This window comes from Callospermophilus lateralis, chromosome 19, assembly GCF_048772815.1.
Source record: "Callospermophilus lateralis isolate mCalLat2 chromosome 19, mCalLat2.hap1, whole genome shotgun sequence".
Lineage (NCBI taxonomy): Eukaryota > Metazoa > Chordata > Mammalia > Rodentia > Sciuridae > Callospermophilus > Callospermophilus lateralis.
In genome coordinates this window covers 32,384,855-32,397,187 of record NC_135323.1, presented here as the reverse complement: position 1 = coordinate 32,397,187, position 12,333 = coordinate 32,384,855, and the positions used below count along the sequence as shown (strand labels likewise).

General features: G+C 45.1%; 1 protein-coding gene and 1 non-coding gene across 5 annotated transcripts in view; both read left to right on the top strand.

The window, feature by feature from the left end:
• Positions 1-5,495: 5,495 nt before the first annotated feature.
• The window catches only part of Trrap (transformation/transcription domain associated protein), a 111,891-nt gene continuing 105,053 nt past the window's right edge, over positions 5,496-12,333 (top strand). For 3 of the 4 annotated variants that reach the window (XM_076840749.1, XM_076840750.1, XM_076840747.1), the window contains exons 1-3: positions 5,496-5,581; positions 7,738-7,900; positions 8,303-8,352. In XM_076840749.1, the coding sequence (XP_076696864.1) occupies positions 7,801-7,900; positions 8,303-8,352 (150 nt within the window). In that variant the 5' untranslated portion in view covers positions 5,496-5,581; positions 7,738-7,800. Of the gene's footprint in view, positions 5,582-5,955; positions 6,019-7,737; positions 7,901-8,302; positions 8,353-12,333 lie in introns of those variants that run through there. The other variant, XM_076840748.1, reaches the window with a different exon arrangement.
• On the top strand, positions 8,012-8,219 carry LOC143385537 (small nucleolar RNA ZL1). The gene has a single exon (XR_013089490.1). It is a non-coding gene; the product is annotated as a small nucleolar RNA ZL1 (small nucleolar RNA).

The window sequence follows — 12,333 nt, the reverse complement described above, 5'->3', positions numbered from 1 at the left end:
TGAGAGTGTTGTAAGGCAAAACACAGAACAGTGCTTAGGAACACAGTGAGCATCCAATTAGTATTGGCTGTCATCCTCAGAACTGCTTAAGGGCTTGGGAGAGTTTCACTTATTCATCAGGAATTTGAAGGGATTGAGAAGGAAACAAAGGTAAGGCTAGAGTTTCAGATATTTAAAACTAACATGATACAAAGGTCTGGTTGTGACTTTTAAAGTATACTAAACAGAATAAGATTTATTGTTTTATATATATGTAACTTTAATAATTCTACAATGGCCACCTTCAAGGCCACCCTGAAGCTGAAATTGAAGCGACCCTTTGTTTAACTCCCTGTTTGCCAGTATTTTCCACAGGCATCTCTCTGGGCTCTCTCTCAGGACCTGTTTGTTCCACCTCCTACAGGCTGCACAGTTAGCTTCTTCTCCAGGCCTGCAGGGGGAGTCTGTGGAGAAAGGACAGGAAGTCCTCTCAGAGAGCCAGTCTTTCAACTTTTAAGTGTAGTTGTCTAGAAATATAGTCACATGTCATTTTAAATTTTGTAGTAGCCGCATTTTAAAAAGAACAAAAAAGGTGAAATTAATGCTATTGCCATATTTTATTTTACTCAATATATACAAAATATTATTTCAAGGTGGACACAGTGGCGCTTGCCTGGAATCACTGACCTATCTATGCATCTTCCTGCTCCACCCCTTTGAGATGGTGTCTTGCTATGTTGTCCAGGAAAGTCTCAAACTCCTGAGCTCAGGTGATCCTCCTGCCTCAGCCTCTTGCACCACCACAACAGACTTTGAAAGCACAGTTCTAAACTGTCTGAATACAAATGCATCTTGCTAACCTAAGAGTCATAGCCCCATCCCCACCCTGCACAGGCCATATTTATATCCTGTGAGGGTGACTTTGCCCCTCCTTGCAGCATCCTTGCCTACATTTACAGCATGTGTCTGTATGCCTAATGGTTATAGTTTGGTGCCAAGTAGATGCTTGCTGAATAGCTGAAAGCAAAAGCTGATGCTCCTTTTGCTCATCTCCCAAAGCCTTGAGCATGACCCAGTGAAAGTTCATTTGGATGACCATGAAAGTCTCCCACATGCTGGCCCCTTTGGTTGTCTATGCTGAGACCATCTCATATGACCCCCACGGTGACACACAGGTGGGATATCCTTTCCCCTGGCAAAGTGAGCATTGATCAGAACAGACACTGATAGCAAACTTAATGGGGAACCTCTGGGGTCTGACATCCACAACAGCAATCACAGACCCAGGACAGACTAGAGGTTATGGGCAGTAAAACCTCATTCCCTTGGGTCTGGGTAGCTGTGGCCTGTTTTGACTCATTAAAATTTCTGGGTTATGGAAAGTTCTTTGACTTCTTTGATGTCAATTCCTCCTTCTTTCAATTAGCAGAGTTTATTTGAGCAGATAATGATTTAAAATTGGGAATCACTTAGTATGAGAAGAGGTTTGGAGAACTCCATCCAGGAATGTGGTCAGGCAGTACTTACAAACAGAAAAAAAGAAGTGTGTCCAGAAACTGCTTCACAGGTTACAGTCAAGCATTTTGTAGAAAGTAGATTTCTATAAATTGTTCAACATTTTAAAATATTTTCCCCCTTCACACAGTGAGAGACTCACATATGTACTCACACATATCTCTTAGCTTGTCTCCACTATCTCCCAGCAATAAGTACAGAGGACATTTTAGACAAATATTTGGAATTTTTATATCCAGAGTGAGGATGGCAATTCTTGTTGATGAGAATCTTCCTGAAGAAGGTTACTTACAGTCTGTTGGTTCTAGTGAGCTGCTATAACTCACCTTTGATATTGGAAGAATAGTAGCCCTAGGGTTCACATTCCTAACAAATCCTCATTGTCCTCTCCTGGAAATGTAGCTGTGAGAGGTAGGGGCCAGTGCACTGGTGACAATGACCCCATATCAGCTCCTGAGGGATGCTTTTGGAGCTAATCTGATAACAGCTTGGAATGGGGTTCCAGGAGATTTCTTTGTTAAATTTAGCATGGTTTTAGGTCTGAGCCTCAGCTCTCCCATGGCAGCTGGACTTGTCAGATCTCAGGCCACCCAGTTACACTGTTGAAACCCATAAGGAGGACTGGGGATATAGCTCAGTTCATAGAGTGCTTGGTTTGCATGCACAAGGCCCTGGGTATGATCCCAGCACCAAACAAAAAAAAGAAAAAAGAAAAGAAAGAAACCCCCAAGAGATCTTTGGAGGACAGGGTGCTGGAATATGAATTCATCACAGTGCAAAGTTCTTTGCAGAGGTGAACCTCAAAATGGCCAGCCTCCAGGAAACCAAACATGTAAGGCAAAGGTAACAGGAGACTCTAGCAGGGTTCAGGCAATTGAACCCAGGGGTGCTTTATCATTGATCTACATCTGCAGTCCTTTTAATTTTTTTTTTATTTTGAGAAAGGGTCTTGCCCACTTGCTGAGGCTGGCTTTGAACTTGTGAGCATCCTGCCTCCTAAATTGCTGGGATTATAGGAATGCACCACTACACCTAGCTGACTGGCTCTTAAAAATGTGGGCAGGGGCTATTGCTCTGACTCACTTCACCGTGGAGACCATCTGTGCAGACTGTGCCCACTGGAGTAGATATTTGGGGGCTCCTGAAATTCTTTTTTTCTTTTTTTGTGGAATTGGGGCTTGAGCCCAGGACCTTGCAAATGCTAGGCAAGTGCTTTGCAGGTATAGTGAGTTCTGCTCCCTGCCTCTTGATTTCTTCTTTTTAATGCTTCAGTTGATCCCTGCCCTGTAGAGGGCATCGTTCCAGATAGGGACCACATTTGTTTATTAAATGTGAGTTTGGATCTCTACTGTCTTTCTAAGGCCCATGTATTAAAGGTCTGGTCCCCAGCATGGTGATATTGGGAAGTTGTGGGGACACTTTAAGAGGTGGGGCCTAGTGGAAGGTCTTTGGGTCACTGGGGGTGTGCCTCTGAAAGGGACAGTGGAACCCAGGACTCTTGGGCTATCTTGCCTTCCAGTTACAAGGTAAGTGGCTTTGCTCCTCCCTGTACTCTGGCCATGATCTGCTGCCCCACTACAGGCCCCAAAATAACAAGGGCCCACTGAACATGGACTGAAACCTCTAACACTATGAGCCCAAATAAACCTTTTTTCTTTATGTAAGTTGGTTATCTCAGATATTTGTTAGAGTGACAAAAGAGCACATGTTATGGAGTAAATTGTGTTACTCCCCTCTTCACATGTTAAAGACATAACCCCAGTGTGACTGTGTTTAGAGAAAGAAAACCTCTAAAAAGCTAATTCTGGTTAAATGAATTCGTAAGGATAGGGCCCTAATCTGATAGAACTGGTGTCCTTAAAAGAAGAAGAGACACCAGAGAGCTCGCTCTCTCACCAGAGGACAAGGAGGAGGTCAAGTGCATATACAGTGAGATGGCAGCTAAGAGAATAGGCCTCAAAATGAAGCCTGCCTGTTAGAACCTTAATCTTGGACCAATCTCCAGACCACTTTTTCCTCTGTTCCTACTTGGAGCACAGGATGGTGTGAAATAAAATTCTGTTGTTTAAGCTGCTTGCTCTGTGATATTTTGTTTTGGTAGTTCTAGTTGATGAAAGACAACATTGAATGGGCAATGGAAATACAATGGTAAACAAAGATAGAAAAAGAACTTACTGTCCAGGAGGGGAAACATGATAATTTCAGATTGTAAGGCTATGGGAAGGGAGGGGAACAGTATTATGGGAGACAATTGTGTGGGAAGGGTTTCCTTATATTTGCCCTTAAGGAAGGCCTCTCTGAGGAGATGGCTTCTGAGTTGAGCAAGGATCACAAGGAGCCAGCTTTGTGCCTTTGAGGGAAGAACATTCCGGTCAGGCAGGTTAACTGCAAAAGGCCTTAAGCAGGAACAATGTGGGTGGGTGTGAGGCACAGCAATTCCACAGTGGCTGCACAGTGGTTCCACAGTGATGCAGGAACACTGGGATGGGAGGTGACCGTGGCTAAGGACAGGGAGGAGCTGAAATGCCTTTGCAAGGTTTAAGCAGAAGGGCCACGTGATTTACCTGATAGGGATGCAGATGATACTGTCCCTAACCTTCAATTCAGGAGGCAGACAAGAAAACTGACAAAAATCATAACAGTGTTATAGGTACTTTTATAGAACTCAGGCCTCAAGAAAGCGAGGGAATTTCTGCTCTGTCAGGGTCTTTATAACATGCAATTAGGCTGAAATTTATCAAAGGGTGTATCTGCCCAGATTTTTCTATCTGGTAAAAAATATTAAACAGCCTTAAATTTTAGGCCCTCAGATTTTTCAATCTTTTTTCCCAACTTTGAACTTCCTACTTTGAGAGGTAGTGGTGGAGGGAGCATAGGGGATTTTACTTGCAAATACAGGGGTGGGGTTGGGGGTGCAGAGTGGAATAATTAACTCTAAAACATTCACTTACAGTTCAGGTTTCAGTTGCATCTTGTTTTGTGACAATAATAAACTAGAAAAGAACTTGCTTTCAAAGGGACATTTTCCTTCAAGGTATCTGATGGCTTTGCAAGCTCTAATTACTACAAGATGTGAAATCTATCAGTTTGGGCAAGGACCACAAGGATTCCCCTGGGGGAGTGGTAAACCAGTAGGGAGAGTGTAGGCACAGGAAACGAAATGGGGATTGGAGGTGGTGGAATTCAGGTCATCACTTTCAATCTGCCCATCTAACATGGGTAACATGGGTTACCAGGTACAGCTCACCGTTCAACCTCTCATAGGTGGAGGCTCTAAGTGAGACTGGACAGAACTTTCCCCTTCCAGGCACCTCTTGGTCTGGTCCATGCCATCTCACCTGGGCATCAAGCTGTTCTTCCCCACTCTCTGGCCTGGCCCACAGCCTTTCTCCCTCCAGTTTTGCCCTGGGTGGAGTGCATCTGTCCACCAAATAGGAGGAGATAGAAAGTGGTCCTTTGCAGTTCAGCTCAAGGAGACGCAGCTGCAGAACAAATGGGCCTTTCTGTGGCCCTGGTGAACACCTGCGGGCAAAACCACCAGGGATTGCCTTTGCTGACAGTCTCCATCTAGCTCCAACCTTCCCAAAGCCCCTCCTTGCCTCCTCCCACTTCTGTGCGTTAAGAAGGATCCCAGGAAGGGAGGGGGATGGGGAAACCCCGCCCTGCCTGCCACGCTCATTCCAGCGGTAGATTCTACCGGGGACGACCGTTGCCCACTTGGGAAGCCCCTCGGGGTCCCACCGCCCCAGCAGCCGCGGAGCATCCCCCAAGCCACAGTCTGGCTCCTGGGAGAAGGCTTGGGGACACAGGGAACCCACGGAAACTGCACCTGGCGGCCCCTATGTCTGTGCTGGCGGCCCCGCCCCGCCCCACCGCGGAGGTTTAAAGGACCGGAGGGCCCACCCGGGCGGACGCCCCACCCCGCTCGCAGGCCGCACCCACTTGGGGGCGGTGCGCCGAGGCCTAGTTCTCCGTCGACCGGGCGGCCGCTTTAAGCGGGGGCGGGACTGCGAGCAGCCGCGCGGCGGCTGCGAGGGCTTCGCTGGGGCGCGGGCCCGGCTGCCGGAGGCCCGCCGCCGGGGTCGGGGTAAGTGCTCGCGGGGGGCGGGCGAACGACCCTGGGAAGCGCACGAGTTCCGTGGCCGTGGGGGAGGCCTTTGCGGCGCGGCGACTCCGCGGAGGGGGCTCGGGACGTGCCCGGCTTCTCCGGGACCCGCGGAGCCCACCCCGGGCGGCAGGGCCCGGGGCGACTCAGGCCCCAACCGATCCTGGCTCATCCTGGAGCAGGCAGTGGGAGGCGCAGGACTAGCGGGTGCGGGGATTGGCCCTCGGCGCTCGCCGTAGCGCGGCCTGGGAGGCGGTCGCTGAGTGTCCGGGGACGGCGACAAAAAGAGGGAACCCAAGGGCCGTTTGCGACCAGAGATCGGGCAAGAGATTAGGGCAGTGTTCCCCAGAGGCGTCTCCCGGCCAGCCTGGCACCTCCGGGCCTCCACGCAGGCATCGGGCCCGACGCGGAGAGCGAAGGTAGCGGCGACCACAGCGCCCCCTCCGGCCCGGCGGCGCCGCCTCAGGCCCGGCGCGGCGGGAGCGTCGTCGGCGGCACGGGGCGGGGCGGAGCGTGTCGCCGTGCGCTGCTTTGCCCCTGGCGAGGGCGCGGCGTCGACCCTGCGCTTTCCACCTGGCCCTGGGCCCCCGGCCTCCGGGGCCTCCCAACTCCAGGCGTTCCTCCACGTCAGGGTCTCGGGGGAAGAGGCGCCTGGCTCTCCCTCCCGGACCTGGGAAATGGCAGGGTTGACGACTTCTGTGATAAAGAAGGGACTGCAACTTTGGAAAGTCTGGGCAGGACCGGGGGGACTTCGTAGGCCAGGAGAGGGCGTCACCCGGAGTTTGGGGTTTCGCGGGGCGGGGATGGGGATGTGCGGCGTCGGTGTTTGGAGGAGGGAATGCGACCTGAAAGGGGCCAGCGGTTGTTGAGTCGCCCTGCAGGACTGACAGACCCCTCGCCTTGGTGCCTCTAATGACGTTTCCTGCCCTGAGCTGGGGATTGGGCTGTTCGTAGCCGAGGGCTTCCTTTCGGCCTCGGAGAAGTGCTTGCTGTCTCTGAGTGGCCAGGAGGAGCTCCCTGGTGTCCCAGTGTGCATCTCCATCTGTCACCTGCCAGAGTGTACCCGGCAGGGCAGCAGAAGGATTATTGGTCTGTTGAAGAAAGAAACCAACCAGGAAACCCCCTCCTATGCAGGGTGAAGTTATGCAAGGAGGATGGGTAAAGGCAGTTTCACCAGGTTCTCTGCATGCTTTTGTGACAGCTCTTAAAATGGAAACCGGTCTCCATCTATGTGTCGCCTTGGAGCAGGAGTTCTCAAGAGTTTGGTCAACAACCCGTTTCCCACTCACAGAAGCATTTATTCATTCAAGGAGCAGTTTTTGAGTGCCTAGTGTACAGATAAAATTTACAGTTTACTAGGCCTCATGGTTTCTGGGGTAGCTGTTGGTTTGATGATTTTAATGTATGCTGAAATTTTAATGTACACTGAAGTTTGAGAGCCAATCACCTAGGGCAGAGGTTGCGAAACTACTGTCAGCACACCAAATCCAGCCTACTGCTTGTTTTCATATAGCTCTTGAAATAAGAGTGGCTTTAGATTGATTGATTGATTGATTGATTGATTTTGCAGTGAGGATCAAACCCAGGGCCTTGTGCTTGCTTAGACAAACACTCTAGCACTGAGCTACATTACTGGTGCTAAGAATGGTTTTTATATTATTTAAGTGGATGGCAGAGGGAAAAAAAGGGGGGGAAGAGTCATATTTCATGACAAATGAGTATTAATTTCAAATTTCAGTATCCATAAATAGTCATTGGAACACAGATGTTCTCACTCATTTAAATGTTGTCTGTGACTCCCTGCTGCCTACAACTGAGATGAGTAGTTGTATAGGGACTGCATAGCATAGCCACAAAGTCTAAAATATTTACCACCTGGTTCTTTGCAGATAGTGTTTGCCAACACCTGGCTGAGGGAAAGAAAAAACTATGGTAGGAAGGAGAAGCTTCTATCGCTAAAAAAAACCATGTTCAGACAAAATGGATTTGGGTAACATTTTCAAAAGAGCAGAGGGACTAGTGTTCATTCTGGATTAGTACAGAAGTGTTTAGATGAATACAGGCATTTGGGTAAGATTTTTCGAGGTTGTGAGACTGTGCCCTTGATAAGTTGGCTAACTATATACTTCTTTTTGTAGGCTGGGTGAACTCATGGACCTTAAATTTTTCTTTTGAAAAAAGAAACCAGCTCAAAACTAAAAATGGCGTTCGTTGCAACACAAGGGGCCACAGTGGTTGACCAAACCACTCTGATGAAAAAATACCTTCAGTTTGTGGCAGCTCTTACAGATGTTAATACACGTAAGTTAACCCTTTCTGTCATTAAGAAATGCATCATTCATTTCAGTTCAGATGATGTGCACATTGAGATAAATAGTAACATCTACTCTGGTTTTTCTTTTTTTGCCTGGTTGAGAAGCAAAATGATGAGTAGTACTAGCTGGAGCCCCAAAGAGGCACGTGTGAGAGTGTGTGTGTGTGTGTGTGTGTATACCTGTATTCTTATCTGTGCATGCACACATATGTCTGGGAGTATGAATGTGTGTGGCTGGTCATAGGGAATTAGCTATGTGTCTTCTGTTGGGCCATGACAGTCAAACTGATAAGATCTGATTGCTTCTCTTAAATTATTAAATCCAGGAATTTTAGGAACATCCCTTAACATAATTTCAATTACCTGATGGTTTGTTTTGCCACTTACAGCTGATGAAACAAAGTTAAAAATGATGCAAGAAGTTAGTGAAAATTTTGAGGTATGAGCTTTTATTTTATATTTCTTACTTTTCTGTTGCTGCTGAAAGTCTTTTTAGTAACTCAAAAATCATTGTCTTTGTAACTTATTAACTTATTGTATGTCAAAACTGCAATTTGAAACTTTGTATACAATGTTCATTTTCTTCACATTATTGATAATGAATTGCTCATTTCTTTTGAGGAATATTGGGTTTTTTTTTTTGTTGTTGTTGTTATTTTGCTTTGTTTTGTTAACTGTTTTTTGTACCAGGGATTGAACTCAAGGGGACTCAACCACTGAGTCACTGAGTTGCTTAAGGCCTTGAAGCTGGGATTATAGGAGTGCCCCACCTTGCATCTTGCGTGGCTTTGTTTTTGTTTTTTTTCTGAGATTAGAAAGTATCCATTCATCTGTCTCTTTACGTTCATTGAATATTTTTTGGTCATATCCAGTCTGCTTGATATTTAAAAATTTTCAGTTTCTTTCTTTGTTTTGTAGTATTGGGGATTGAATCCAGGGCTTTGCTCATGCTAGGTGAAAGCTTTACTACTGAGCTACATCCCCAGTCCTTTTCATTCTTTGAGAGAGGGTCTTGCTATGTTGCCCAGGCTGGCCTTGAACTTGCAATTCTCTTACCCACGCCCCCTGGATATTTGCAATTATAGTGTGCCACCACACCCAGCTGTAGCTCCATTAAAATCTTAATGGAGGGACTGGGGTTGTGACTCAGTGGTAGGGTGCTTGCCTAGCATGTGTGAGGCCCTGGGTTTGATCCTCAGTACCACATATAAATAAATAAAATAAAGGTCCATGACAACTAAAAAATATATATATATAAAAAAATCTTATGTGAGGGGCTGGGGTTGTGGCTTAGAGGTAGAGCACTTGCCTAGCATGTATGAGGCACTGGGTTTGATCCTCATAAAAATAAATAAATCAAATAAAGGTATTGTGTCCAACTACAACTAAAAAATGAATGTTAAAAAAACTTATGAAACCAGCATTATGTATGTGGCCTATTATTTACTGAAACATTACTTGGTACATGACTATTTATAATGGCTGCTTTAAAGTCTTTGTCTACTAAATCCAACATTTGGGCTGCCTATGGGTCATTTCACATTCTTTTTCTCTGCATGTCTAGTATTTTTTTATTATGCAGTGGACATTGTGTGTGAAATGACGTAGGAATTCTAGATTCTGTTATCTCCTGAAGAGTGTTGATGTATTTGTTGTCCTAGGCATCAGTTGTTAGGCTGATCTCATTTGTTTGTTGGGTTGGTCTAGAAGAGGCCTTGCTTTAGGGCATGTTCCTTCCTCAGCTGAATCTCTGATGTCTGAGATGTTCTCATGGTATTAAGTCGGTTTGTGCACTCTCCTGAGGCTTGAACTCCAACATTCTAACCTTGTTAGATTTCTAGTGCTTCCATTTATTTCTCAATCCTAAAGCCCTACTTTAGGTAGTATTACCCTGTTTGTGCAGTTCAGCCCTCAGTTAAGGCCTCAAGGACTCACAAAAGGTTGTCATCCCCTCACCATCCAGTGGCTCACTTTTCTCTGGGGCTCTGCCTCCACAGCAGATCCGGGCTCCACTTGGTCCGAGTTTGCTGAGTGTCATCAGGAAATTGTACCTGGGCAGAGGTCTGAGTGTTCATGGGGCTCAACTTGAGAATTTGCCTTCTCTAGAAATTATGATCTAGTACTACCTCTTGTCCAACACCTGAAGAAAGCTATTTCCTATTTGGCCTAACTTTATGGTTCATCTGGGTTAGTCTAATAAACAGATGAGAAAGTCTTACGTCTTATTTTAATGTGTGGATAATAAAACCTTTCTTGGGAGTTGATAAGGTTAAGAACAGTAAATACTATGTTTCTTAGTGTCTGCATGGTCTCTCTCTCTTTTTTTTTTGTACTGGGGATTGAACTTAGGGGCCCTTTACTACTGAGCCAAATCCCCAGCCCAATTTTGTGTTTTATTTAGAGACAGGGTCTCACTGAGTTGCTTAGCACCTCGATTTTGCTGAGGCAGGCTTTGAACTTGTGATTTTCCTGCCTCAGCCTCCTGAGCTGCTGGGATTACAGGCCTGCGTCACCGTGCCTGGCTATTACTTGGTCTTTTGGACTAATAAAGATTAAATAATGTTAGTGGGAAGCCAGGGGCAGTGGGGCATGCCTGTAACCCAGCTACTCAGGAGGCTGAGGTAGAAGGATTACATGTTTGAGGCCAGCCTGGGCAATTTAGGAGGACCCTACTTCAAGATAAAAAGGGCTGAGATGTAGCTCAGGGATCAAATGATCCTGGGTTCAATCCCCAGTAATACAAAAACAGAAAAAGAAACACCAGTAAGATTGAATTCTGTGCTTTTCTGTTTATGGTAATGGAGAGTATTTTAGTTTGTATTTGTTTTTTAATAGAAATTTTGAAGAACTTTTAGCTTTGAGCTGAGAACAAAATTGTGAGATATTTAGAGATCTAGCTAAGGAGATTTCTCTCTCTCTCTCTTTCTTTCTTTCTTTCTTTCTTTTTTTTTTTTAATATTTTTTAGTTGTCTATGGACCTTTATTTGTATGCAGTGCTGAGAATTGAACCCAGTGCCTGACACATTTTAGACAAGCGCTGTATCACTGAACTACAACCCCAACCCCAGGAGATTTCTCTTTTTCCCAAGCTACTAAAGCAAGGTGTTAAAAACTTTATATAAAAAGAGGTGGAAGGTAGAAAAGGATAAGTCTGCGTTCTACATTTTATTGGAGGGGACCCATAGTCTGGCAAGTTTATTTGAGAGGCTGAAATCCTGGAGCATTCTCTAAACCTGCAGGAACAAACACATGTTGGCATGATGTGAGCTGGATTAAGGTCTGGCCCTTTTTTGAGTTTCTGAGGATTTACTCTCCTTTTTAATGTATGACAGTGAGTTCCAGGCATTTTGGTCTCAGATGCGTTGATTAAATTAACATGATTAAGTAAGTGAAGTAGTGTACTGGGAACTTTTTAAAATTGTGACTTGAAATCTGTGTGATATAAATACTTGATTTAAATAATTTCAGTTGACTGAGTTCTTCAAAGAATTAAATACTAGAATGATCATCAGCAGTTGACAAGATGTGTGTGTGTATTGGTCCATTTATCTATCCCCTCCCCAATCCCCCCAGTTCTAGGGAATAGAACCCAGGGCCTTGTGAGTACTGAGCAAGCACTTTATCACTGGGCTACATCCTTTTTAAATTTTATTTTGAGAGACAATCTCACTTGAGTTATCCAGGCTATCCTTAAACTAGGGATTATCCTGCTTCTGCTTCTGAGTAGCTGGGATTATAGAAGTTTGCCACCATACCTAGTCATCTAGCCTTAAGTGTTTTTTGTTTTTGTTTTTAAAGAGAAATTCATATTTGAAAACTCTGTGATCAGTAGTTAGTGTGAGCTATAAGGTGGATGTGCTTGACTTTCTGATAACAAGGCAGTTAGTTCTGCATCCTAATTTAGATCTTGACTCTTTTTTCCTTGAATGCTTTTAAAAAAAAATTGTTCTTTTTAAATATACATGACAGTAGAGTGTATTTTGACATACATACGCGGGGTATAACTTGCTAGGATCCCATTCTTGATGTGGAGTTATACTGGTCATGTATTCATAAGTGAACCTAGGGAAAGTTATGTTGATTCATTCTGCTATCTTTCTCATTCCCAGCTCCCCTCCCTTCATCCCCTTTTGACTAATCAAACGAACTTCTATTCTTCCCTGCCCCAGCATTGTGTGTTAGTTAGTAAGAGAGAACATTCTCAGATTTTGGTTTTGGGGGAGTAGCTTACTTCACTTAGTATGATAGCCTTTAGTTCCATCCATTTACTAACAAATGCCATAATTTGATTCTTCTTTTCTATTCGATAGTAGTCCATTGTGTATATATACCACATTTTCTTTATCCATTTATCTGTTGAAGGGCACCTATATTGGTTCCATAGTTTAGCTCTTGTGAATTGAGCCACTATAATATTGAT